This window comes from Aspergillus novofumigatus (genome assembly GCF_002847465.1).
Source record: "Aspergillus novofumigatus IBT 16806 chromosome Unknown P174scaffold_4, whole genome shotgun sequence".
Taxonomy (NCBI): Eukaryota; Fungi; Ascomycota; class Eurotiomycetes; order Eurotiales; family Aspergillaceae; genus Aspergillus; species Aspergillus novofumigatus.
The window spans coordinates 2286413-2312351 of NW_020194277.1; the positions used below are offsets into that span (position 1 = coordinate 2286413).

At 51.0% G+C, this 25939-nt stretch overlaps 10 protein-coding genes across 10 annotated transcripts; 6 read left to right on the top strand and 4 right to left on the bottom strand.

The window, feature by feature from the left end:
- Positions 1–279: 279 nt before the first annotated feature.
- On the bottom strand, positions 280–3923 carry P174DRAFT_406765 (RNA-binding ribosome biosynthesis protein MAK21). The gene is made up of 4 exons (XM_024824114.1): positions 3110–3923; positions 1942–3056; positions 1349–1892; positions 280–1281 (listed from the first exon to the last, which is right to left on the bottom strand). Exons 1-4 carry the CDS (start codon positions 3881–3883, stop codon positions 370–372), a joined length of 3345 nt encoding a protein of 1114 aa, XP_024682888.1. The 5' UTR covers positions 3884–3923; the 3' UTR covers positions 280–369.
- Positions 3924–4258: 335 nt separating this feature from the next.
- Positions 4259–6406, top strand: P174DRAFT_420844 (putative proline--tRNA ligase AIM10; the record flags this gene model as incomplete). The annotated part of the gene is made up of 7 exons (XM_024824906.1): positions 4259–4264; positions 4324–4402; positions 4458–4501; positions 4558–4648; positions 4704–4783; positions 4833–4962; positions 5019–6406. The coding sequence occupies 7 exons, from the start codon at positions 4259–4261 to the stop codon at positions 6404–6406; spliced, it is 1818 nt and encodes a 605-aa protein (XP_024682889.1).
- A 264-nt stretch (positions 6407–6670) lies between these two features.
- Positions 6671–7660, top strand: P174DRAFT_441577 (prefoldin subunit 5). Its single transcript, XM_024827350.1, has 4 exons — positions 6671–6876; positions 6972–7258; positions 7321–7438; positions 7495–7660. The coding sequence occupies exons 1-4, from the start codon at positions 6813–6815 to the stop codon at positions 7560–7562; spliced, it is 537 nt and encodes a 178-aa protein (XP_024682890.1). The 5' UTR covers positions 6671–6812; the 3' UTR covers positions 7563–7660.
- Positions 7661–8055: 395 nt separating this feature from the next.
- On the bottom strand, positions 8056–10619 carry P174DRAFT_512471 (uncharacterized protein; the record flags this gene model as incomplete). The annotated part of the gene is made up of 6 exons (XM_024831881.1): positions 8056–8746; positions 8803–9093; positions 9151–9734; positions 9787–9993; positions 10094–10223; positions 10378–10619. The coding sequence occupies 6 exons, from the start codon at positions 10617–10619 to the stop codon at positions 8056–8058; spliced, it is 2145 nt and encodes a 714-aa protein (XP_024682891.1).
- Positions 10620–11770: 1151 nt separating this feature from the next.
- P174DRAFT_389472 (origin recognition complex subunit 1) lies at positions 11771–14403 on the top strand. The gene is made up of 3 exons (XM_024823449.1): positions 11771–12593; positions 12644–12768; positions 12823–14403. The coding sequence occupies exons 1-3, from the start codon at positions 11790–11792 to the stop codon at positions 14294–14296; spliced, it is 2403 nt and encodes an 800-aa protein (XP_024682892.1). The 5' UTR covers positions 11771–11789; the 3' UTR covers positions 14297–14403.
- A 10-nt stretch (positions 14404–14413) lies between these two features.
- On the bottom strand, positions 14414–16223 carry P174DRAFT_441580 (WD40 repeat domain-containing protein). The gene has a single exon (XM_024827351.1). The coding sequence runs from the start codon at positions 15976–15978 to the stop codon at positions 14617–14619; it is 1362 nt and encodes a 453-aa protein (XP_024682893.1). The 5' UTR covers positions 15979–16223; the 3' UTR covers positions 14414–14616.
- A 140-nt stretch (positions 16224–16363) lies between these two features.
- Positions 16364–17542, top strand: P174DRAFT_441581 (ankyrin repeat domain-containing protein). Its single transcript, XM_024827352.1, has 5 exons — positions 16364–16441; positions 16493–16518; positions 16632–16760; positions 16811–17331; positions 17393–17542. The coding sequence occupies exons 4-5, from the start codon at positions 16822–16824 to the stop codon at positions 17441–17443; spliced, it is 561 nt and encodes a 186-aa protein (XP_024682894.1). The 5' UTR covers positions 16364–16441; positions 16493–16518; positions 16632–16760; positions 16811–16821; the 3' UTR covers positions 17444–17542.
- A 22-nt stretch (positions 17543–17564) lies between these two features.
- P174DRAFT_441583 (M protein repeat protein) lies at positions 17565–20779 on the bottom strand. The gene is made up of 4 exons (XM_024827353.1): positions 20283–20779; positions 18989–20221; positions 18742–18947; positions 17565–18686 (listed from the first exon to the last, which is right to left on the bottom strand). Exons 1-4 carry the CDS (start codon positions 20485–20487, stop codon positions 17736–17738), a joined length of 2595 nt encoding a protein of 864 aa, XP_024682895.1. The 5' UTR covers positions 20488–20779; the 3' UTR covers positions 17565–17735.
- Positions 20780–20903: 124 nt separating this feature from the next.
- P174DRAFT_406784 (H(+)-transporting V1 sector ATPase subunit H) lies at positions 20904–22894 on the top strand. Its single transcript, XM_024824115.1, has 3 exons — positions 20904–21308; positions 21370–21892; positions 21953–22894. The coding sequence occupies exons 1-3, from the start codon at positions 21005–21007 to the stop codon at positions 22563–22565; spliced, it is 1440 nt and encodes a 479-aa protein (XP_024682896.1). The 5' UTR covers positions 20904–21004; the 3' UTR covers positions 22566–22894.
- Positions 22895–23044: 150 nt separating this feature from the next.
- Positions 23045–25378, top strand: P174DRAFT_178217 (Zn(II)2Cys6 transcription factor). Its single transcript, XM_024821245.1, has 2 exons — positions 23045–23718; positions 23788–25378. Exons 1-2 carry the CDS (start codon positions 23523–23525, stop codon positions 25071–25073), a joined length of 1482 nt encoding a protein of 493 aa, XP_024682897.1. The 5' UTR covers positions 23045–23522; the 3' UTR covers positions 25074–25378.
- The last annotated feature ends 561 nt before the right edge of the window (positions 25379–25939 follow it).

The following is a 25939-nucleotide window of genomic DNA, read 5'->3' on the forward strand; positions in this document are numbered from 1 at the left end:
CCGGAGGGGGAAATTTCCACTCTCCACTCCTCACCTAATTTTGCCATATGGGAGTGAAGGGACACAATGAAATCTCTGATGACGGATAAGCGCTAAGGCCTAGAAGACCATGGCGCGGGATTACTAGGTTGTGCAGAGGTCTCAGATGTTGAGTTTCTCAAGCTGACTCCTGTTACTTTCATGCTAGGTGCTGGATAAGATGTATGTTATGTCAAGATGCACGTGACTCGAGTACTACCAGAAACACAGCGAGAGCCGCAGAATTGAAGATCATGGCCTAAAACCCTTGAAAGCCACGTGGTATAAGATAGACTTTTGTGGTATCTATATGCACATGTACATACGTCTCCGTAAACTCGTGCCTGAATATCACATCCCCTCGTCCTCCCCGGCCAGCAAGGCTGCGTAGTCGTCCGCCGATGCAAATGTAGGCAGGTGCTTGAGCTTGCGTCTCTTCTTCCGACCAGATGCATCGTCCTCTTTGGGTAGCTCCACGCCTCCAAGCTCGATATCGGATGGGAGCTCCTCGTCGCTGCCGACGAATGCCTCCTCATCCGACGCATCCATATCGAAATCATCTTCCTCGTCCAGGGCTTCCTCTTCCTCGATCTTCTTGCCCTTGGTCTTGCTCTTAGTAGGTGGCTCCTCGGCCTCAGACTCTGCGCCGGCATCGAGGTCTTCCATCTCTTCGTCCGACTCGTCGTTGAAGATGACTCCACCATCGCTCTCAGCAGCCTCCTCGTCCTCGTCCTCGTCCTGATCATACGCAGATTCGAGATCATCCAGATCGAGATCGTCGTCGCTATCACCGGCATCCTCCAAGTCAGGCCGCGACTTGACAAGAGCTTCCCAGATCTCCGATTCAGCATCGCTAAGTCCTTCTGCGTCCTCTTCGCCGCGCGCCTCAGCGTCCTTGGCCTTCTTCTTCTGGGCCTTGTCCTTGCTCCTCCCAACTCGGCTGAAGTATTCATGGAAGAAAACATCTTCCGCTGCCACATCCTCGGCCTTCTTCTTCCAGAAATCGTCAGAATTGGGTGGCAGATCCTGGCTACCTTTGGCGGTAACCACCAGCCGGTCCTTCGCGTCACTACCAGCGAGTGGTTGCATGATTGAGCCACCACGGGTAGTTGCGGACGCCTTGGGAGTTCGGTAGATGAAGCGGTCAAGGAAGTGTGCCAATGTGTGAATTGTCATGTCTGGCTTGCCGCTCATCGGGTGGTGGTCCAGAAGGTGGGCGGCATTGACTGACACAGACGGATGGAAATGAGACAAGTACGGTAGCTATAGATTCTGTCAGCTTTGCCCTATCGAATGCTGAGGTCCCAGCGAAAGTGAAGGTCCATCTTACCAATTCCCACAGACACGACTTGTCAGCATTGCTATGTTCCGGATCCCGCTTGCGGGGATCGTATCGGTTCGAAGGCTTCTGTTGCTTATGTTCGGGAACTGCAGGTTGAGCTTGCTCATCATCCTCATCAGGCACGTCTCTGAACACCTCTTCATCATCGCTTTCGTTATCCTCTGGTTGATCAAACAAAGCCTGAATACCAGTGAAAGTCTTCTCCAGCTCTCGGATAAGATAAAAGACACCGCAGATGAAAGCCGGCTGATGTAGACCAAGGACTTGAACGATCCGCTTGACAAAGGCCTTGACCCGGCGGAGGTTCAAATCGTTCTTCAAAGCCTTGAACAATAGGTTGAGGTATAGCGACTGCTTCGAGGAAGTGGCTACTCGTGGGTCGAGAAGTGATTCATAAAGGGTTCGGTAGAAGCGATCAGCACCCACTTGATGAGATGCTGTGAGTTGTTGAATAAGCATCAGAGCTTGGATGCTAGTGTTGAAGTTGGAAGAGTGCGTGATACGGAAAAGGGTATCGATGTGTTTGGAAAGTCTGTGGACAGATTAGCTCAGCATCAAGTTACAGTAGACGATAGACATACCTGTCAGTATCCGAGCTCGTGAAAGGATAAGCTCGGTTAACACCCGTCAAGACTGCAGAAACAAGCTTCTCACGCATTTCCTCTTCCTGTGCTTGACTCTTTGCCGGATCATCCTTTCCTTTGACTTTCTTACCCTTACCAAAATTGCCTTGATTCTTGCCTTTACCATCCTTGACAGGCTTCAGGAGAGCAACAAAGAGCGCAAAGTATGTATCCAAGAGCTGAAGGGCAACACTCTCCTCCTTCAAACTAAGAACGGTCTGGTTCAAGGTGATGATAGCGTAGTACTTGGCGTGCTGGCTCTGGCCCGGCCGGAAGAGGATCTCTTCAACCGCCTTGATGATGGTGGGTTTCATCAAAGGGTGAGCCTGTTCAAGTTGCAAGAGCAGATAAGAAGCTCTCGAGGCGATTTTCTTGGCCTTGTCGCCGAGTTTGTTGACCAGCAACCGCAACAGGTTTGCTTCCTGCTCTGGCCTTTCCTTCAGCAGCTCATAGACATAACTCACGGCTCTAGAGCGCGAGAACTCAATCTCGTCATTGCACCACACTTCCAAGATCTTCAGAACCTCAAAGTATTGGTCCTTCAGGAAGTGTTCATATGCCCACATGATGAGATGGCTGTTTTGCAAACCTCCAGGAAGAGGGTCGCCTTCCGACCATTTGCTTCCAGCTCCTTGGAATGCCGCCATGAGGGCCGGCTGGTTTCCAAAAGTCTTCAATCTCCGATCACTGGGAAGCAATGTACCCTGAGCAAACATATCCTTCAGCGATCTCAGAACTTCCACGGCCTGAGCGCGACTGCGCTTCTTGCCCAGACCAATCAAATTCTCAAGTTGCTTGGTGTTGTGCACTGGCGACTCTTGCACAGCAAGCGTCAAAGCTGAAATCTTGTCGCTGAGGGTACCGGTTGACATGATGGTTGTGTAGAATTTGTGAGAGGAAGAGGCCGAGGCCTGTTGCGCCTCCGTGTACATCTTAGTCTCCTTCTCAAGAAGTGAGATGGCATAATTGTGAACGCGTTCCACCACGTGGCGAGGCAAAGCCTTCGCTTGTTTCGTGTTTGACGGAGTTGGAGGGAGAGCCGTCGCATACCAGTCAGATCTGGGAGGGATAGTCTACCCGCTCGTTTTAGTACGTTTTTTGAGGAGCAAGACTTGGATATACTCACTAGTTTCGAGAACTCTTTGGGAAAGATATTCTCGGGGGCTGGCTCTTTGGCCTTCTCCTTCTTGGGAGGCTCGGCTTTCCTGGCAACGGGCGCCGAAGAGGCTTCGTCCTCTTCTTCTGACTGATCGCCGTCCTCGCTCTGCTGAACGTCGTCCTCCTCCTCTTGTTCCTCCTCATCGTCCTCCCCTTCAGAGCCAGATGCGGCAGCCACATCGTCCTCGTCTTCGATATCATCGGGAATGACTTGACCAGCAGCAGCTAGCATTGCGGATAATTCCTTTCTCAGCGAATCCTCATCAGACTTGTTCTTCGACTTCTTCTGTGTCTCTGATGCGACTTCCACTTCAGACTCGGATTCCACGCCCGCCAGCAGATCAAAGTCTTCTTCGGTACCACCAAGTGCCAAAATTTCCTGGCGCAAAGTGTCATCCTGGTTACCACCGCCCTTCTTCTCTTCCCTGGCAATCACTTCTCCGTTGCGGTCACGTTTCTTGCCTTTGTTGGTCTTATCGCTCTTGGCTTCACGCTTCGGTTCGGACTTCGGTGCAGATTCCTTCTCCTTCTTCGGCGTAGCTTTGTCCGCATTCTGATTCTTCTTGTTCTTCGACTTGTTTTGTTTGGCAGCCTGCTCGTCCTTCAATTTTTGCTCGATTTTCTGTCGCAGACCAGCAAATGCACCCTCCTCAAGCTGGGGAAGAGATTCCCCAGTAGACTTGGAATCAGCCACTGGGACTGCATTTGCTCCGGAGGAGCTCTTTCCTTTGCCCTTGGCCATTGAAGCGTTGTGAAATGGCCAGACAGACAAAACGCTCGTGGTGGACTTCTATCATCAACTTTTTTTTTCTGCCGCCCGAAGACGAAACTTGCGGAGGAGATGCTGTTGGCCGCCGGAGAATAGTTTTGCGATCCCCGAGATGCTGGACGCTTGGACCATGTCTATGGAGTATTGTGTTCAGTATCAGCTGCAAATATGGAAGAATTATATGATAATGTGATTGTATGATGTTGCATTGACTCTTGCTGTTTGCACTCATATACTTGACTTATTGACATTAATTCTTTGTCAATTCATGATTTCCGGGGTTCGCCCGATCACGGGCCGCTTTTCGAGGACATGTCGAGCGACGATTCGATTAATTAGAGCTCAGAAATGCGCGTTTCACGTATTATTCCCAGGAACTGATCTGTTGTTGCTCAAGTGCTGAAATATCATAGACGGATGGTAGAAATCGTGTCACCAATTTCTGGATTCCGACAGGAGGCATCTCGAAAAAACCTTCCCAAGGCGAAAAAGGTATAGTAGTCTTATACTGGCCTTCCCGCGAACAAAGGTCATTGACTTGGATCAGAGGATGCAAACGAACTCCTGATCCGAGGAGGCTTCCTCCGACAGGTAAGCTGCTGCCCTATGTCGGGATGCTTAAGCCCGCTATCTGACTGCTACGATAGGCCTACTCGGGGATATTTCATATGTTACCGCTTGGATTGCGGGTGCAAGAAAAGCTAGAGCGGCTTATTGATAAACATATGCGGTCTGTTGGTGTGTATAGAACGATTGCTCTGCGGAAAGACCCTCTCACTGACTTGGTTCTTAGGTGCCTCGAAGGTCTCTCTGTCGTCTATATCTTCTCAAGAGCTCTGGGAGCAGTCAGGTCGTCTGAAAGAAGGTTCAGAGGTGAATTCTGTCCGCCTCTACTCGGTAGTTTGTGCTAACAATTACCCAGGTCTTTAGATTTCTGGACAGGAAAGAGTCACGTTTCCTTCTTGCCCCTACTCATGAAGAGGAGATTACTACTTTGGTGGGAAGCCTCACCAAGTCTTATAGAGACCTCCCTTTGCGCGTCTATCAAGTCTGTAGGTAAAATGGTGATCTCTTGATAAACCGCGTGACTGATGCAGTTGCCATGTAGCGAGAAAGTATAGAGATGAACCACGACCAAGACAAGGCCTGCTTCGCGGGCGAGAGTTCCTTATGAAGGATCTCTACACATTCGATTACAGTGTTGAAGAAGCTTTGAAGACGTACAACTTGGTGAAAGCGGCGTACAAAAACCTTTTTGATGAGTTGAAGATACCTTACCTAGTGGCTGCTGCAGACTCAGGAAATATGGGCGGGAGCCTGAGCCACGAATTCCATTTTCCCAGCTCAAAAGGCGAAGACACTGTCATCAGCTGCTCGAACTGCGACCATGTCTACAATGACGAACTCGCAGATGGAAAGGCTCATAACATCGAGGAGGCTCAAAATGCCGGTGCTGAGCAAGCATCAGGCTTCGACACCGGGGCAACTACAACTGGAAACAATCCAACTGTCTCAGTTGACTTATGGATGGCAATATCAAGAGACAGAAAGACTCTCTTGCGGGGGTGGCACCCGAAGTTCTCCATGCACGAAGCAAACCAAGAACCCGTGGAACGCGAAGTCAACTCCCATGCAGTCAAATCTATAGCCACCGCAGCGGGGGTCGACATCGACCTTAGCGTAGAGAATCCGCTTGAACAGTGGGTCTCACAGGTCAAGTCTGACAAGGACTCTGGTACCTCCGGCTCCTCTGAGCGTCCACAGGTGCTGGATCTGTATGACGCACAGGTAAGGGTATACAAGCGCCCACCTCTAAGTGACCTTCTGGAGAAGGCCAACCGCACCGCAGACGAGATCGATTACTCTATGCTTGATCGCTTCCCTGGCACGAACCAAGCTCTGAACCTCGTCAAAGTACAAGATGGCGACAAATGTACCAAATGCGCAAAGGGTTCCTTGAAGACTCACACCGCTGTCGAACTCGGTCACACCTTCCACCTGGGCACCCGGTACAGTGAAGTCCTCCAGGCATCCGTCATGGTCGATCGATCGCTATCCGGGGGCTCTCAATCCAAAGATCAGCAGGTGCCCATGCAGATGGGCTGTCATGGGATTGGCGTCTCGCGCATGATCAGCGCCGTGGCTGACAGTCTCGCGGATTCAAAGGGCCTCAATTGGCCCCGAGCTATGGCACCTTACGAAGTAGTAGTCGTTCCAGGGAAGGGATTGGAGACGGAGGCAGAGAAAGTGTACGATTCTCTCGTCTCAGATCACACCTCTTCCATCGACGCTATCCTGGATGACCGCGACAAACCGATGGGATGGAAACTCGGGGACGCGGACCTGATTGGATATCCAGTTATCGTCGTGGTTGGCAAGGGGTGGAAGAAGGCACAGACCCTTGAGGTACAATGTCGTCGCTTGGACAATCTACGCGAAGATGTGCCATTGGATCAGCTGCCGTCCTTCGTGCAGACCCTACTAGAGCGACTATGAGCACGGCTGGCCAATATGGCCCATCTAGTCTGCAAGTCCTCAGGCTGAATCATGTACTTATATTTGTAGAATGAATGTACACTAGCATCTCAATCTATACCCTAAATCTCAATGGTCTGCAATTATAGCTGGTCCGATAAAACAGTGGTGCGTGGCGATACCCATCTACTACTAAAACCGCCCATGGGAGCCACTATCTCCACGCCCCGCAATCAACCGTCCGAAAAAAGCACCCAACTGGCTCCCTCAATCAAGCAATCGATCGAAGCAGGCTTCTCCAACTCGGTCACCTCAAACAAGCCTGCACAGTGCATCAGGCCACCTCCCGCTTTCGATCAGGAGCCCACGGCTTCCTCCCTCTTCTACAACAAAAGACCCCTTAAATCAACCGTCACCACCAACCGAAATGCCACCTGCAAATATCCCCGCATCCGACACTTCAAGCTCAGGCGGAGCTCCCCCCGGCGCCGGTAAGCTCTCTCCTCCCTCGCATGTGACCATAATTTGATGCATTCCGTACTGCACGTTCCAATCGAAGAGCCGCAATCTAACGGAGCGTCCGCAGTGAACATCGCATCTCTCTCCGTGCCTCAACTCCGCGCCCTCCAAACCCGCCTCACCTCGGAGCTTGAGCACCTAACCACCTCGCATCAGAAACTGCGCGCCGCGCAATCCAGATTCCGTGATTGTGTGCGGTCCATCAATGATGGGGTCGTGGGGTCGGAGAAGAAGGGAACAGCTGGGAAGGATGATATACTGGTTCCCTTGACTAGCTCGCTGTATGTGAGGGGTAAGCTCGCGGATCGAGGAAAAGTGCTTGTTGATGTTGGAACGGGCTTTTATGTTGAGAAGGTTTGTGGAGTATTCCTGCAAGATCACCGTGTTTGAGGGCTAAGTTTGTCTTCATCGAACAGACAGCACCGAAGGCCATTGAGTTCTACGAAGATAAGGTCAAGGGTTTGGAAACCAATTGCGTCGAGCTGGAGAAGATTGTACAGACTAAGAGTGCTCAATTGAGACTCTTTGAAGATGGTAAGTACCGAATGCCTTGTACGCAGTCTTGTTCGATAACTAACTGGCTATTGTAGCTCTGAGACAAAAGATGCTAAGCGGTGAAGCTGTCCCATCTTCAACCGCAGCTGCAGGCGCTGGCTAATTCCATCGCACAACCTTTGTGACGAGGGCGCTTATGGTACAGTCTCCAGATTGAAATCAGTTAACATCCTTAGAATTATATGATACCTGTTGCAAGCCCATATGGATAAGAGATAACAGGACCTTGTTTCTACGTAGGCTTAGTACAATCTGGCGCAGTATTGCTCATATTCCCCAGATCACGACTCAGCAAAGAGCGAATCAGATAAGCATCCAGCTTACGCCACAATTGATGTTAGCTTCTTCCAGCTGTTTGAGACGCTCTTACACAAAGACGAAGATTGTATTCGAAACATTCGAACGTCTGTTTCCAGGTGTCATTGTCCTCTTAACTCGTCCAGTCCGCAGGCGCAGTTTCTCCAGTAAACTCTTTGTACGAGACTGCCTAGACCCAGTCTGGTTTAGCTAGAGACCGACTGTGGCAACGGAAAGGGAAGGCTAGCGACTTACGTTCCGCATTCTGAGAACAGAATCTGGCGGACTAAAGAGCTCGGTCAGAACAACGTGCCGAGATCTGCATCCAACAAGACACGCATTTGAGGACCGATGTTGAGCTGCTGGCGATTTTGACGTGCAATAATGACTTCATCAGACTTATCGCTCGAAGGGCTCTTGGGGACTCGCTGCTTCACGTTCTCAGAGGAAGTCTTTGTTGAGCCTAGCAACTCCGCAACCCGTCTCACCAAGGCAATCAACTCCCAGAATCCTTCGGATTTGCGTCCGGTACTCTCTTCTATGGGTGGGAAGAACGTGTTCAGACTGGGACTGTATCTTGCCGTATGTCCAAGCGGTATATTCGCGTGCTGTCCGAGCAAGTTGTCCCAGTTTGGATCGAAGATCGATGCACCCCAAGAACTTGAAGGAACATCGGAGATTGGTCCGGTGATGGCGGCAGAGTTCTGTCCACCGTACCCTGGCGCAGTGGTGCGGCTGTACTCATCGTAGCGGGCGATCTCGAGGATGTACTTGGTGTTCTTCAGTCGGTACCTGATCGCTGTCTTTTCGACAAATCTGGACACTGGGGCAGAAGCTGGGAAGACGACCTTCCTTTGTGGCTTTGCAGAGATGTCGTTGATGTCCGCAGTGCGTCGGAAATTGATAGAATGAGAGAAAGATCTCAGAGCGGCATTGATGGAGGATGTCTCATAGAACTCGAGGGATTTTATTTCAAGCTGCCAGTCGGATCTGTTACACATGAATCAGTTTGAAAATGGATACTGCAAGGTCAAAGTTGGCTTTACCTTTCAAAATCGATGACGCCTATCTGGAGAGGGGGCCGCTGGTCGGCAGAATGGCCGCTCTTACGTGGACTAAGCCAACGTCGTTGAGTGATTTCATACTCATGCGCACCAGGACTTTTGGCAAACTCAGCTTCTAACCGAAGCAGCGCATTGTTAGATCCCAGAAACTCAAAGTTCACTGAGAAAGCCGGTTCGGCATCAGAAAGCTTTCCCGTCACGCTGTCGCACGGTTCGAGAATATCGGTGGCCTTGAAACATCTGGCGAGCAGCTCATCTTTGCCAAGGTTCAGTCTGTACGTTTCACGGGAGTCAGTTATTCTTCTGCATTCAGGTGGTGGTCATACGTACCCTGGGATCAAGCGGCCCTTTGTTTGCTCATGCAGCAACATTTCTCTAAACTCTTCAAATTGATACGAGGGCTTCTCGTCCTTGGGGAGACGGAATTCATCCAGCACAAATGATCCGAGATTGATGCGCATGCGCAAATAACCACGAACAAAAGCAACGCCACGCAAAGACCTTTCGATCGCCTGGAGAAGACGAGCATTGTTCTTTGATTGTATCAAGGCGGCGCGGATCTCCCATTGCTCGAGGTCCTTGGGGCGGAATCCCTGGAGGCGTGCTTTTCCAAACTGCTTGTTGCGCTCCATGATAATTGCCTCTTTCATGGAGGCTGGTGTAGGAGGCACAACAACATAGACCTTGGACTTGACATTGCTATTGGCAATGATTTCACTCCACTTGGTTCTCAAACACTGCACTATTTGCCTCATTGTATCCCAGGATTGTCCAAAGGCGCAAATGTAGGCTGGCATGTCCTTTGGGACAAACAAGTGACAGCCGAACTTCGCTCTGATAACATCAAGGGCTTCTAATTGTGGACCAAGGGAGTCAACGAGAGACGGGCCTTCTCTTGGCCATAAAAACAACATCTATGGGGGCAAGGAGTTAGATTGCAAAACCAGGCTGTACTGTTTCAGGAACTGACCTGCTCGGGAAAAGTCGAAGGGTTCTCGGGGCCATTCTGAGCTGCTGTAATATGTGCTCGCGCCTTTCCTTCAACTCAACATCTGCCTCCTTGTTGACGGAGTGTGCGTTGATCTTCGCCCACTCAAGCTTTTTCTTGGTGGGGATGGAGGAAGTGGTGCAGTTTGCAATGATTTTTTGAAGATGCTCCTTTGCAGAGGCGATCTGAGACGGTTCACCCCAAAGGAATATCGCCTGGCTGCTATGAGCGAATGCATCTTGACCGAGACATTTTCAACTCGCCTCGTTGAGTCGGAGGACTCACCTGGTCGGTATAGGCAGGCGGCTTCACGAAAGCGCCCGTCTTCTTGCTAATTTCTTCGAATACCTCGTGGCGGCCTTGAGAGGCGTGAGAGCTCCGTCCATATATCGTGGTCCTCGCTACTCCGAAGAATCTAAGTTGAGATCCACGTTAATCATCAATCCCAGGAAGAGAAGCCGTGGTGTACCTACTCATATTTCATGGATCCAAATAGAGCTGGTAGATTCACGACACCTGGAGGAAAATGGAATGAGTACTCTGTGCATATAAAATGGATGTTCTACCACTGACCATTGGGCTGCGCTCCATTACGCCATTTGGCCTTCGAGGGCGAGTCTTTGAAGAATTGGTTTGAAGTGTGTCGAGTTGTGGTCTGTCGAACCGCAGGGCTTCCCCACGCTCTCAGCGGCCGATCAATACATCTTACCTGTGCAGTTTGGCTTTTGCGAGTCATCACGCCGCGAGAGGTGAGTCCTTGCTGGGTCTGACCTTGAGGCTGCTGTTTCTGTGGCTCGGTTCTTGAGGACATATTGGATGGAGACGGCCGATGATATTTGGACGACTGCTTCGTTCGACGCGACTTGGATGCCTTCAAGTCGTAGCCTGGCAGCGCCCATTCTGCAGATCGTTGTCAGTTGAAGCTCAATTCTTGCGTTGATGTTGTTGCACGATTTGAGGAACGGATATTTGTTCTTACCAGCTGCTCCTCCAGGCTCGTGACTGCTAGAGTTTAGTGGTTTGGACATAGATGTTGTTAAGCGTTGACTTACTCTCTCGCCATCTCAAAAAGAATCAAAGGAAGTGTTCAACGAGAGGTATAAACAGTCAGGAAGCCAATGGCAGCACGTGATGCTGAATTAGACGAAACTGATGAAGTGACGGATTGAATAGATGTAGTGAACGGGATGAAAGTGAATGATGTTGGGTAGTGAAGTGGTGATAGGGGATCAGTGAATAAGTAGTCAAGGCAAACAGGGACGGTGTGAAGAGCAAACAGAAGAACTTCCATAAGCGGAAACAGTACCTTAGCTCTTTCCTGTCCGAAGTGAAAGAATAGGAGCACTACCAGGTGTTCAACTTGCATTCATGTCTTTAAAGGAGCTGAGTACTAAGGTAGGCTTAATCGCACTACCTGGCGATGAATTGCTTAGATGGCAGAGAGGTAAAGCTATCAAGCTGATTACTTCTCATGCAACCATCAGTTATAACAAATTGAAGCTATATGCCTCCCCTAAGAGTATCACATTACCCGAAACTGCAAATCAGATGTCATTTGAATTCACTTCCAGCGCAAGTATAAGCAGGAAGAGCCAAAAGTGAGGTTTTTTGCTCGAGACTTGAGCGGTCCAAGTATCGGAGAACCATTTCATCAATATGTAGTTCTCCGCAATTGACATATATACAAATGACTCAATGCTTTCAAGACTAATGCAGCCTGTATTCAAACGGATATCAGAAAGGGTAATCTGATTCGAAATAGTGAAAAGTGAGGTAGCATAAAGTAAGTTGTATACAAGAAGCTGTAAAGAAGTGTTAGTACTATGATTTTGATTGGTGGATAGCCTAGCAACCACACTAAACCCAAACAGGGTCAAAGTGGACAACGCGCATTGACGCGTCTTAAACTCTTTCTTTAGTCTCAACGCTGCGAGTAGGCCAGACCTTGCAATCCATTTCCACATACACCCCAATTGAAGGAATGGCCGTGGCCTCTGCTGACGAATTTGAGAGTACTCCTTCTCGGAGGCGCAGTGCTCGACAACGAGCACAATTATGGATGACCAAAGGTGGTCTAGTGCGCGATGATTCCGACGACGAGTTGGGGGATGAAGATCTTCCATGGCATTGGATCTACGGCACTGAAGAGAAAGATGCCGAAAACAAAGAAACGACACCGGCTACCGATGAGGCCGAGACAAAGTCTGCTCGCAGACGCGCAGCTCGCCCTAGCGCGAAGCGCCGACGGAATATCACAGGGGCGCGGATGGGTTCCTTCGAGTGTCGGTTGGGTCAAGTCGTGCTGCTCAAATCTCCGGAACCGAGAAAGGACTGGGTTGGCATCATCACTGAGTTTCTAGAGGAAGAAGATGAGGAGGCAGAGGATGGGGTGGTCAAGTCGGTTAACATCATGTGGTTTGCATCCCCGGACGAGTTCATGTCGACCAAAAACAAGCGAAGGGCGGACGCTTTACCGAACGAACAATACCTGACAGCGGATTTTAATGTCAACCCTATCACGTCAATCAATGGTAAAGCTACCGTGATGTCCAAGGACGCTTTCTTTGCCAAATATCCGAACGGCACGCCCCCGAAGGGCAAGGAGGAATTGGCCGAGTTCAACAAATGCATTATCTGCCGAAGAGGTGTAAACCAGCTTCAAGGCAGATATACCGACGAATTCATTTGGGAGGACGTGTACCGGGAGGATAAGATCCATGACCTCATTACCATGGTCAAGGACGGGTTGAAAGCGGCCAAAAAGCGCAAGCAGGTCGATGACGATGTGAGTCCCCCGGCTCGCGTTAAAATGGCTGCTAACGGAAATGCACTCAGTACGTTGATGCGAAAGAGGATGATGATTTTGCACCCTCTACACCTCGGAAGAGGCAGAAAGTGGCCTCGAATGCTACTCCACAATCGCGACGCAAGAAAGCTCTTACTACGCCATCGCACAAGAGGTATGAAGTCATGTCTGACTTTTCCGGGACAGAAGTTGACAAGCTGCTCAATAGGATCGTCGTTAAGAAGCCGTTAGAGTTTACACCACTTGGAACTCGAGTTTTGCCTCCTTCTCATTTCGATTCACCTTATCGCCAAGCGCGTACCCTACTGCATGTTTCGACTGTACCTACATCACTTCCTTGTCGGAAGACAGAATTCGACACCGTTTATAATCATCTCAGTGCAGCAATCATGGAAGGAACTGGCACCTGCATTTATATCTCGGGAACACCAGGGACCGGCAAGACAGCTACAGTACGTGAGGTGGTTGCGCAGTTGAATGCTGCTGTTCTCGCAGAGGAAATGGACGATTTCATCTTTGTTGAAATCAACGGAATGAAAGTGACTGATCCTCATCAATCTTATTCATTGCTCTGGGAAGCGCTCAAGGGCGATCGCGTTTCTCCTTCTCATGCGCTTGATCTTCTCGAAAGAGAATTCTCGCATCCCTCCCCCAGACGAGTGTCATGCGTCGTCCTCATGGACGAGCTTGATCAGTTGGTCACGAAGAATCAATCGGTCATGTACAATTTCTTCAACTGGCCCGCCCTTCGTCATTCACGACTTATCGTACTTGCTGTGGCAAACACCATGGATCTGCCAGAGAGAACGTTGAGCAACAAGATCTCCAGCCGTCTGGGGTTGACTCGCATTACGTTCCCTGGTTACAAGCACACAGATCTCATGGAGATCATCAGCACTCGATTGGCCAACGTTCCTGGAAACATTGTCGATGCGGATGCCATTCAATTCGCTAGTCGAAAAGTAGCTGCAGTTAGTGGAGATGCCCGGCGTGCATTAGACATCTGTCGACGCGCCGTGGAAATTGCAGAACAGTCCAGCGAGGCTGCAAAGATCGAGGATATGGATGCCGAGCAGAACGGAGACGACACCGATTCCCTGCCCCCTACTCCCAGTAAAACGCCAGCACGACGACAGAAATCTACTAGCAAGCAAACAGTCAAGCTCGAGTCGCCTCAGAAAAACGCGGCACAGAAACAGATCGCGGGCCGAGTCACCATCGCCACCATCAAGCAAGCCATCCAAGAAGCCACCTCCACCCCACTCCAGCAATCACTCCGCTCCCTCCCGCTGTCTGCGAAGCTCTTTCTCGCTGCTTTACTGGCCCGTGTTAAACGAACCGGTATTACAGAGTCAACATTCGGCGATGTGATCGACGAAGCCAAGAAAATCGCCGATGCAGCAGTTGCAGTCGCCAGCACAGGCATCAAGGATTTCTTGCTCGCAGGGAGCAACGGGGCGCGTGTGAGAGCTCTTGGCTTCGCCGCTATGGAACTCATGAACTCTGGAGTTCTTGCCCTGGAAAATGGGGCAGGAGTCAAGGGGCCCCTAGGCGGTTCTGTCATTCCGAGCAGAGGTGATAGAAGCGGGAAGGTGAGGCTTAGAGTTGCACCAGAAGATGTTCGAGCCGCGTTCCGGGAGGACATTGAGGCAAAGAGATTGGGATTGGGTATGGACCCGTAAGGGTTGTCTGGACTTGCATTTGTCGGACGTACCCAGGTATTTATTTGTGACTGTCTGTACAAAGACTGATTTGATAGCAAAGATACCCTTAGCTTGTTTTGGAGTGCTATGATCAAGGTTCAGAACCATTATAATGTGATTGATCCTACGCAGTTCAAGTGCCTATCATACAACCAGAAAATATGTTTTGTAGATTCCCCGTGACCTTGTATCAACGTCACTCTGAAACAAACGCTGAACTCCATATGCGACAAAAGAACAAACAACAGCCCGATTCTGGGTTTGGATCAAGGGTATAAAGATGACATCCACGGCCTAAACTAATATCTCTGTCTGCCAAGAGTCGGTGCCCAAGTGACAGGATGAGACTCCGGCGTCGCCTCATCATCCGGTTTCCAGACCTTGATGGTCTTATCGGCCTCTCCGGTGATCAAACGCAGGCCGGTCCGATCGAATGTAGCAGACATGATACCGGCTTCGGCGTCCAGAGAACCCGGCTGGGCCATGGTGTCGATGGACTGGAACTTGTAGCCTGTCTTCCAGTCCCAGAAGCACATGGAGCCGTTATCACCACCGGAGAACAGAACGTTGTCCTCGTTCACGGCGAGGGAGTTGATGACGGCATTGTGGCCCTCGAAGTTCTGCATGAAGTCGCCCTCGGGACACTTCCATTGCTTGATGCTTCCTGTGCTGGCGCTGGCGAATGTGAATTCTCGCGGGTGGATGGCGAGGTTGCGCACGCCCTTCTTGTGGTGCGTGAGAACACCCATAGCCTTTCCGGCTGCAAGGTCCCACAGGCGCACTGTAGCGTCGAGAGAACCGGTAATAATCTGTGGGTCAGCCTCCTGACATTTCAAGTCGGCGACGGTGCCCTTGTGGCCTGACAGAACGTGGACATTGCTTCTTGTCCGCATATCCCAAACTCGGGCAACACCGTCTCGACCACCGGTCACCAGAAGGTCGAGGCGCGGATGTACAGCGAGGGTATATACTCCGCTCAGATGACCGTGATAGTGGCGGATGACCTTGTTTGTTTCCAGATCCCAGCACTTGACCATCTTGTCTTCACCACAGGAGAAGAGGTACGGATGCCGAGGAGACACGGCCAAACCGCGCACGGTCGAGATATGGCCCGTCAGCGTCAGACGAAGAGCACCTGTCGCAAGGTTCCAGATCTTGATCGTTCTGTCTCCAGCACCGCTAGCAAACCATTCGTTGTTCGGTTCCACTGCCAAACTCCGCACCCATCCCAGATGTCCTGAGATTACTCTCATCAGCTTCCAAGGAGGATGCCAGTCAGGTCTCTGCTGTCGCGTCGCCGAGGGCCTCTGAATCAGACTCTTCGGTTGATCTTCACTACCCACTCCGCCCGCGGCCGGTCCAGCAGCCCTCTTCACCAGAGACATCGAGGCGCCGCTTCCGTCTGCTTGGGGCTTCGTCTGCGGTTGGATCTTTGGGCGCTTCGCGCGGCCTGCTGCTGCTGCTTTCGCTTGCTTCTCGGCGAGAGCTGGAGGTAATTCCTTCACGTCTGAGTATTCCGCCTTTCGTCGGTAGGACAGTCCGATCGATCCATCGGCGACGCTGGGTGTGACCATGAGGTATTCGGAGCCGAAAAGTTCAGCGGCTCGCTTCGCGGACTTGCGGACGGCTTCGTCCGGTGTGGTAGAAGGGAAGACGTCCATGGTATCCGAATGGTAGGAAATGTAGACCAAATTTCAGAAGTCCGAATGCTCGTTCAGGGCGTTGCTGGCGTTAAAAGACTGACGCAGGTCGCCAGAGAGGACGTGCTGTACGCGTCCTGAACCCTGTTTGAAGGGTCTAATCGTTGGTGTAATTTATCCGCGTAAATTCACCGCACCCGTTATGTGTCAGACAAGAGAAGCGACCGTAGCAGAAAGGTGCAAAGGGCGAGAATTGAGAGTCGATGGACAAGTTGGTAATTTGAAGTAGTGACCTCCGATTTGCCTTTCGGCGGCGAGAGCTTTGCTAAGTGCCTGAGGCATTAAAATGGATTTCAGGTGTCAATAGCTCCCCTCCAGAGCTTCTCGCCATGCTCCACACTTGTCAGGACAGCATAGCACAGCATCATGAATCCAGATCAAGAAGCGAAATTTCCTCTGCATGAGGCAGCTAGGGAAGGCAAAAGTACTTCTGCTGCTTTCTGAATATGTGACTTCAGGAGCTAACTTGCGACAGCTCCGACTGCCGAGTCGCTGTTGAATGTAAGTGCGCGGAAAGCTGCCCCGCCGCATATAGATCATCCCCAATGTCTATGACTCGGTCTCAACAACGAAGCGACTGTCCTTTTGCTTGGTCCTTACTGATCTGATCGCAGGCAAACCCGAAACTCGCTACGGTGAAAGATGACGACGAGCGTCTCCCCATCCACTGGGCCGTTGCGTTCAATCATCTTCCCATAGTAGAGCTCTTAGTAGCTCAGAAGAACTTCGATCCGGACGTGGAGGTGAAGTAAACTCTCGCATATGACTTGACGGACTGCTAACACTCTGCTAGGATGGATTGGGATGGACTCCGCTCATGATCGCAGCGAGCCTGAAGAATGCAGAAGGCGACCCCATCATCGACCTGCTACTACGAAAAGGCGCAGACGTCAGTGTCAAGAGCGTCTCCGGCCAGGTATGTGTCGAATGATTACAGATCCAGCTACTACTAGTTTCTCATCCCCGCGCGCTCGCTTTAAACAGAATGCCCTCCATTTCGCAACATCCAAAGGCAACCTCTCCACCGTGCGCACGTTATTAGCCAACAAATGCAGCGCCAGAGTCAAGGACAGAAGAGGGCAATTACCACTTCACCGCGCTGCGGCAATTGGATCCATCCCTATTATCAAACTTCTCTTAGAGGAAGGGAAGAGCCCGGTCAATGCTACCGACATCGATGGCTTAACGGCTCTGCATCATGCCATCTCTGAGGGTCATGGGGATGCGGCAATCACATTGCTCAAGGCTGGTGCGGAGGCCGACAAGAAGGATTCTGAAGGTCGTCTGGCTATTGAGATGGCGCCTGATGCGAAAGTGAGTTGTCCGCGATTTACGTGGCTGATGTATAAACGAGCTGACTTTCGATCTCCTTTAGGTTAAGAAATATATCTTGCAGACTGCCGAGAGAGAGGGTATTGAACTTTGATTTGAACGCAGCCAGAATATTTTTACTGCAGGGCGATATTACCGTGTAATATGTATCGGATACCCAGGGCTACATTCCTCGTCTCCATGAATTAGAATGGGACTTATTCATAAAGCGAACTACCGATTTGAAATGTTGAATATTCTATCAGAGGGTAGTCTGTATACATGAGATCTTCTAGATCTGAAGGAGGAAAAGTTCCCAGGGGAACGAAAATATACACAAGAAAGGAAGAAACGAGAGAAGCATGGTCAACGGCTCTTCCGAAAAGAGACCAGTGGAGGGATAGGCCTTATTTCATGGTGCTATCGACCAATTCCCGATATATCTTTTTGAGATCAGCGATATCAGCCTGGAGCTCTTCGACTTGCTCGCTTTTCTCGCCAAGCAGCTCCAGAGTTGTTTGGTAGCGTTGGTCCAAGTCTTCAAGCCTTGACTCCAGCTCCTTCACGCGAGCATCAGAGGCCTTCTTTTCCTCTGACTCTCGCATGAGGTCGACAACCTGCTTTCGAGCCTCGTCACGCTGCCTGGTGATCCGTGCAAGTTCGTCCTTGGCAGCGGCTCGTTCGCTCTCTAAGCGGCGAACCGTAGCGCTCATACGCTCAACTAGCTGAACAGATGGCCCAGCGCCGACAGTCGACTCCGAAATGATGTCATTGATACCTCGCGAATGATGACTTGGGGCAAATCCATAAGCGGATGGGGTAGCCGGTGTCACGGAGCCACTGAAGAAGTCGTCCGGCTCGAAGGTGATGACTGGAGACTCCATTATCGGAGGGTTTGACAGACCTGTTGACATCGGTGGGGATAGGACGGGAACAGGAAGGGAATTCTGACGTGGGGGAGTGCCCACATCTGACGATGTCGTGAGGAGCGTTGAAGAACGGCGACTCGTGGGCCTGTAGTCAGACAGAGACGCCCCGGATGTGTCAAGGTTGCTCGGTCTACGACTGAACGCAACAGGCGACTGAGTACGCGGTTCTTGGAGTGAATTTTGAATGGACAGTGCGTGTTCCCGCCACTTCATCTTCTCGTCCTCAAGTTTCTGAGCCCATGTCGCATCGCACACCTTCTTCTGTTCAGCGAAGTCTTTCTGCGCAGCAACCAAGTCGTCTTCTGCTTTTCTGAGTTTCTGATCCAGCTTCTGGATTTCTTGAACATGGCTTTCAAGTTTGCTCTCCAGATCGTGTTGGGTCTCCTTTGCATTTTCGAGCTCTTCCTCAAGCTTCTTCGCTTTGAGATTCTATGTTGGTGTTAGCCAGCAACTAAGATTGACAACACAACGAAGGCGTGCTTACCACTTCACGCAGCTTCCGTCGCATTTCCCCTTCTCGCCTTGCGACATCGTCCCGTTCTTTTTCCACATTGGCTAGCCTTGAAAGTAGCGAACCCTCGAGGGTCTGCCAATTCTCACTAGCGACTGCGTACTGCGTTTGCAATGTCTCGATCTGGCGTAAAAGTTTGGCCTGAGTTTCACCGGTAGAACCGGACGAGGCTTCTTCTGCTTTAGAGCGCAGCGCCTCCATTTTGCTCTCCAGGACAGACTGCTCCCCTTGAGCTCGGCCTCAAGTATCCTAGCCTTCTCCTTCTCTTGCTCTATGCCTTCCTTAAGATCTGCAACTTCCCTTCTCAGTTTTTCCTCATTAATCTCGCGCTCAATCTTCACACTCGCAAGTTCCTCTTCCAACTGAGCCGTCCGCTGCTTCTCCTTCTCCAAAGCATCTGATGCGGCTTTGGCCTCTGCTGCTTCCGCACGCACAACCGCTCGGGCAAGTTGCGCCTTCATCTCTTGAACTGTCTGAGACAATGCGTTCCGCTCATTCGTGACGGCTTCGAGATCCCGTGCGACCTTTGTCTGGGAGGATAGTGACTCGCTCGCCCGTTTCTCCGCAGCCTCAGCACGCTTTGCTCTAGCCTCAAAATTCGCCAGGTCCCGTTCGAGCTTCTCTGTTCTCTTCTTGGTCTCCATCTGTATCTTCGAATTATCTGCCAGCTGTTGTCGGAGCTTCTTGATCGCCGTTCGATGGTCCATCTCCGACTTGGAGAGTTTTTGCCCTTCCTCAAACAGTAGCGCGATCTTTTCGTCCTTCTCACGAAGCTGTTTTTCGACACTCCCAGGCTCAGCGGTCGCCGCAGCCTTCCTAGCAGACTCAGCGGCTTCTTTAGCCAGGTACTTTAGCTTAGATTGTAGCGCATCGATTCGTTCAATGTACAAATGCAACTCCTCCTGCCAGCGGGTCTCCGCTGCCTTGTGCTCCGCCTGTAGCTGCGCAATGGCTGGATTATCGCTATTTATATCCGGTGCGGTGTCTTTCGCGGCTTGCTTCAAGTCTTGCGATACTCGCGGGCTCTCGAGATCGCCGGTCTCATGTTGCTCTGCTGTGCCCAGTTCTTGCGAGGGTCGTGGTTCGGCTGTAGACTCTTCCGTAGATATGATCTCGTCAATATGCGGTGCGGTGAGCTCCTTGGAATTTCGCGAAACAGCACCAGAGTCGTGACTCGTCCTAGAGTCTGCCGGTAGTTCCAACGAGCCTGCTTCTCGGACAAGCGGGCTATCCGGACGTTCTTCTGCGGTCCCTGTAGTCGAGATAATACTTGATTCAATATCTAAACTCGATCGCGTGCCGTTACTCGGTAAGGAATTGGCTGGCGAAGAGACTCTGCCCGGAGGGGACTGTGATACACCATTCCCGGCGGCATTTGATTTGGCCATGGCTCGAGCCAAGCGTTCCTGTAGACGATCATTTTTCCGCGCATTGGATGAGCTCCGCGAAACAGCTGGAAAGCAATTAGCCACGCGATCCTGAGACTGCCGCGGGGACCTTCAGAGACTCCATACTGCTTGTAGTCGGGTTGGGGCTTGCCGCCTGTTGTCCTAAGCTCTCGTTCTGCTTTGACTTGACCGATGTGGACCTTGTCAATGGTTTCTGGTCCTCCTCCTCAGCCAATATCATATCCAATCTGGATTCCACGCCGGCGACTGCCTGCTGCAGAAACGAGCCGACTTTCCATTTCGATTTCGATCCTTGTGTATTCTGCGCCATGGTGTCGTAGACAGCGAATGATTTGGGGTTGCCCTTGATCAAGTCAGCTACTCGCTAGTAGCAAATCACCTAGCCGTTGTCATGGGAGGCAGCAGTTCCGGATGACGATGATGCGATCTGATGTTCCTTTGTCGTCACAAGTTCGATGAAACAGATGGATAAATCTAATTGTATGAGGTTAATGAGAGTTTAGAGCAAAGTCCTGAACGAATGACAGGGAGATGAGAAGGAAAGAGAGCTCAAGGCAGAAGAGCTAATGCAAGAACGAGTCAAAATGTCCACGTTAATCAGTACTAAAGCGACTGCCTGCTTGCGTAGACCGAGAGCGGCCTGAGGAGCCAAAACGTGGGCTTGCCCGCCTCTTGGCATCCTTACCCGATGGGACGGGGAACTCCATCTATCTCGAACATCGTCATAACCTCACAGCTCCCTTATCATTGTATTTCCCCATCCCTTTCTTGAAGTGAAGACGTCGGCGTGAGCTTCATTTAGAATAACAGACGGATAGACAGGCATCATGTCGTCGACGTCTCTGGAGCCTCCGACTTATTTGAGCTCCTTGCAGAACAACATTCGAGCTCGCCCAATCCCGTGGGAGGGAGCTGTCCGAGCTGGCAACATCACCGACGACCATCTTAAGAAGATCAAGGCCGTGGACAAGGTCCGCAAAGAGCAACGCCGCCAAACCGTTGAAGGCGATCTTCAGGGCTATGTTGGACTGCTTGCTGGCAATGCCGATAGCAAGAGTGTCTTGGATTCGGCTTCCAAGAGGACCGATATCGTGCAGTACATTCTAGTGCTGGCGGCGGACTTGATTAACGGTAATGATATACTCGCACTCTACATAGACTATATGCGCTGACAATTGTTTCTACAACTTAGATGTCCCCTCGCTTTCTTCCGCATTGATTGCGCATCCTAGTCCATACAAGCCCTTCCTCCCGCTCCTGCGTCATTCCACCAACGCCGAAGATCCTATTCCGCTGCTCACCTCCACATTTTTGACTAGTCTTGTCTCTCACAGCCTTGCTGCTTCAACCAAGGCAGCCGTTCGCGATGAAGAGGCGCTTCCTCAGTTATACACCTATCTTTCCACCCTGACTCAGAACCCAGACAGCGGGCTGCAGGATATCGGAGTTCAGGGGCTGTCCGCGTTGTTACGGAATTCAAGGTCACGGGAAATGTTCTGGAATCAGAGGAAAGAAACCATCGATCCCTTGATCGAGATTCTTCGTGCTGCTGCGGGAACAAAAGACAGTAGTAGTGCGAGCACTCTAGCGGGCAGTTCGAGAGCCATTGAGCCCGGCCTCTCTGGTGGTGTCGGCCTGCAGCTCTTGTACCGCGTTCTCTTGGTACTCTGGCAACTGAGCTTCGAAGGGAGTCTTGTTGGAGAAGGCCTACAGTCGTACGTTCATCTAACATACCGAAGTAGGGAAGTCGTCCGCGGCTAATAATCGATTTTCAGGGATTATGAGTTCGTCCAAATATATACCCAACTTCTGCGTCTATCCCCGAAAGAGAAGACGACTCGTCTGCTTCTCGCAACTCTGAACAACCTCCTTTCCAGCAACCGCACGACTTTACTTCCAGTTGCTGTATTTGTCCGCCTTCCTGCTCTGCTATCCAACCTCTCTGGCCGCCATTTGACCGACCCAGACCTGCTGGAAGATTTGAACGCATTGTCTGAGATGCTAGATGAATACACCAAGACCCAAACGACATTTGATCAGTACGCCGCCGAGTTACAGTCAGGCCACCTTCGCTGGTCGCCGCCGCATCGCAACCCGACATTCTGGGCCGAAAATGCCCGTCGAATTCTGGATGAAGGGAACGGCGCGCTGCCCAAAAAGCTTGCCGAGATTCTGTCCAAGAGCTGGGATAACGACAAGCAGGTCCTTGCAATTGGATGCAACGATGTCGGTCAGCTGGTGAAAGAAATGCCGGAGAGACGTGGTCAGCTGGAGAAGCTCGGACTTAAGACTCGGGTTATGGAGCTAATGGCTGACAAGGACGAGTCTGTGCGGTGGGAGAGCCTGCGAGCCGTCGGAGAATGGCTCCGTTACACTTTCGAGGGCTGATCGTGTATTGGATATGGTTTCATACTACAAAGGATTCCCGACGTTTGAGGTTCGACTTGCCGGCGATGGAGGTATAGTACCGATGACATCTATTTTCTTGTCTCTTCGTTTCTGAGATGAACATACCTTTTCCATTCTGGATGCTTCCGCAGCGCACTTTCTCGTCTTCTGTTCAGCTGTTCAACTGTTCCACTACTCAACTGTTCAATCGTTCAACTGCTCAAACATCTTCCCTTTGTAGCAGTGCGGATTGGTTTGATAGATATATCCTGTTTGCTCGCATTATCCAGGCTCCAATATTATACATAGGCTCAAAAGAAAGTGGTCTTGGATCGTCTTAATTTTGAGGCACCCGTTAGTATCAACTCTAGCCCAGGCAAAGTTTGAAAGTCCCACTTTCATTGTATTTCGCACCCCACATTGATCAGAATATGTTGTGCCCGGGCCATCACACATCAGCGGGAAAGAAGGAAGTATAGATAGGAGAGATGACGCCCAACAAGCTGTTTCAAATCGTATAAGATCAAAGATGCTCAGGTTTTGTGCTCATTAAGTCTGATCGATAATCTCCAGGTGGACCTTGTGTGGATGATCAGCCGCTAAGGGATTCCAATAGAAACCGTACACTGTCGAAGTCAGTGTGTTAGAGTTGAGACTATCTCACCGGGCCCAGCCTTTTCGTTATCACTCGATCGAGTCCCATAAGAGACCCTGACTCCTGACCATTGCTGATATCGTCGTCTTTGCTTTGAATTTCTCTCTGTGTTCTGTTAAAACATCTGTTGAACCCATCTGATCACTTTCTGATACGAAGTATATGTCGATTTACGCATCCACTCCACGCTGATTTACAGAGGAGAACCCCACCGCAGATCGTTCCGAGGCTACCCCGGGGGAACGGCAGAAAACGCAAATTTTGAGAAACACAGTGAAAATCCAGCAGCCTCGTCCAAATCCATGTCCAGGTCATTTAATGGGTGTAAACGGTGCAAAGCCAGACGACAGAAATGTGACGAACAGCGACCTGGCTGCGGTCGTTGTCAAGCGGCCGGGGTGCAGTGTCGATATGCGATGCAGCTACAGTGGGGAGGACGGACTTTTTCGCGGTCGAGGTTAGGGGCCTGTATGAGCAACGGAGGGTTGCAGAAGCTTGGTATGTTTTCAAGAGACTTTGCTTTCCTTTGCCTTTGGTTTCTTTGGCTAATCATTTGTGGCCCTACAGAATATTCCCCTGGCGAATTTATCTACACAACTACATCCCCCTCCGCTACGTCGAGTACAGCGCTCTCTCCACGTGTTGACCCTTTCGTCTCTCTGTCTCCTGATCAAAAGTCGTTGCTTCATCATTTCATCCAGGATGCGTCGCAAATCACGGCATGCCACTCGAGCATGCAAAAGGATATCTGCAAAATGCTCGTCCCGATGGCCCTCCAGACCCCATCGTTATTATATGCAACAATGGCGCTGTCAGCCATCCACCTACAAGCAGTAAACAATCAGTCAGAGAATGTCAAGTCCGCCCCGCATATTGCCCGGTTAATGGCTCTCAGCCTCGAACACTTCCGGAAGGAACTACAAACCCCAAGCACCAAGGGGTCGGATGCGCTGCTCGCAACGGCACGCACGCTCTGTTTAGCGGAGATCCATTCCGGAGCAATCCATCCGAACTCGTGGCGAGCCCATGTTGAGGGCGCAAAGGCTCTTATGCTTGCTACAAATCGCAAGGGGAGTGAATCACCGGGTTCGTCGCAGGGTTTCCGTCGGTACTTGGACCGGTGGTACCAGTCGATTGTGTCCCTGACAGCACTGACGGGGAACGGGCCGCCCATCGAAGAGGCTATGGAACAGTCAGCCTCGGAGACCATCCACCAACAAGACGCGCCGGACTATCTGGACGACTACTGGGGCTTCACAGTAAACCTGTCGGCCATCTTCCGTGCAATCGGGGCGGCAGCCTGGCGGAGTCAGCACGACACACACCGACCAGGGTTGATGTCAGACGGCACCGATGCAGCCAGTGCCCAGGAGGCGGCCGTCCTCGAGTCCTCTGTGCGGACGCTCATGGCCCGGGACGCAAGTTCGCAGCCTACATTCTACCCAGGCGTCGCTGAGGGCCTCTCGGCCGAATGCGTGCGGGAATTCATGCTCTGCAACGAGGCGTTCCAGCACAGTGCGCTCATCCAAATCAACCGACGACTCCGTAGACTGCCCGCCTCCGCGCCCCTCGTACAGCACTCCGTCAAGCGGATTCTGGAGTGCACGGCGCAGATTGGGCCGTCTACGGGGCTGAGTCCGTGGACGATGCTCACAACCCCGCTGTTCATTGCGGGCTGTGAGGCGCAGGGTGAGGATCGCGAGAGGGTCCGGCAGTTGCTTTCGTTGCTGCATGATACCATCCGTGTGCCGAACGTGCTTCAGTCTTTGAAATTCCTGGATCAGTACTGGGCTAACCAGTTGAATGAGGATGAGGGCTGGAGTCAATATCTAGGTAAGTTGCTCCTTTCTTGATATGTGAGTCGAGCTAACAAAGTCCAGATCGAATGAGATTCGATTTCATCCCGTATTGACACGAAATGTGTATAGGCATGCGTTTTATGACAAGCGAGAAGTGAGCGTTTTCAGTGTTTTGTTTTTTGCATTATGTACAGAACGTCTTAGGCGTCTTGCCTCAGACGACAGTCTTTTGAGAAGTTCAGATATCCCGGCGTTGGTGGGTGTGCTTCAGTTATATCTTGTGGATTGAAATGATATGTATTCTACTCATATACCTTCATAACCATTTGATGGATTTTAACAAACTGTGTACCTCTTCAATCATCGACTAAACCCAACCTTTTGTATTTTCCCTACCCACGAGAGGCTGAAAGTCCAGGTTGGAATCCGTGCCCAACAGCATCTCATCGATCTGATTAGTAGCTGATTTCCCTCAGGTCCTAAGAAATGTTGCCCCCAACTGTTACAAGAACGTGGCACAACAGTCTGTACGGAGACATGCACTGGTACATCCTGTCAGGTCAATGAACCACAGTCGGCATGACAACAGGCCTCGTCCTTCAAAACCTGCGACTAACCATCACCATTCTCGCTTTACGGCTTCCCGTCATGCAGGGCCATATCCCATCTTTCCCATTTTCTGTCCGAGCTATATCTCGCAGTAATCCATATCTGCTTGATGCTTGATATTCTGGAGACTGTAGTTGTTCTTGAGGCTTCCTGCAGGGCTTTGGCTCTGTCGAAGAGTGGCACGGTCAGCATGCTCTTTTTATGTCCTCTGTCCTGAACTGTTCTTACCAGGTAGTCTGATAGTTAGCCTCCATTGCTTCTGTGGGTGGATATTCCCAAGATGTAAAGGGTCCCTATCCGGAAATTGGAGT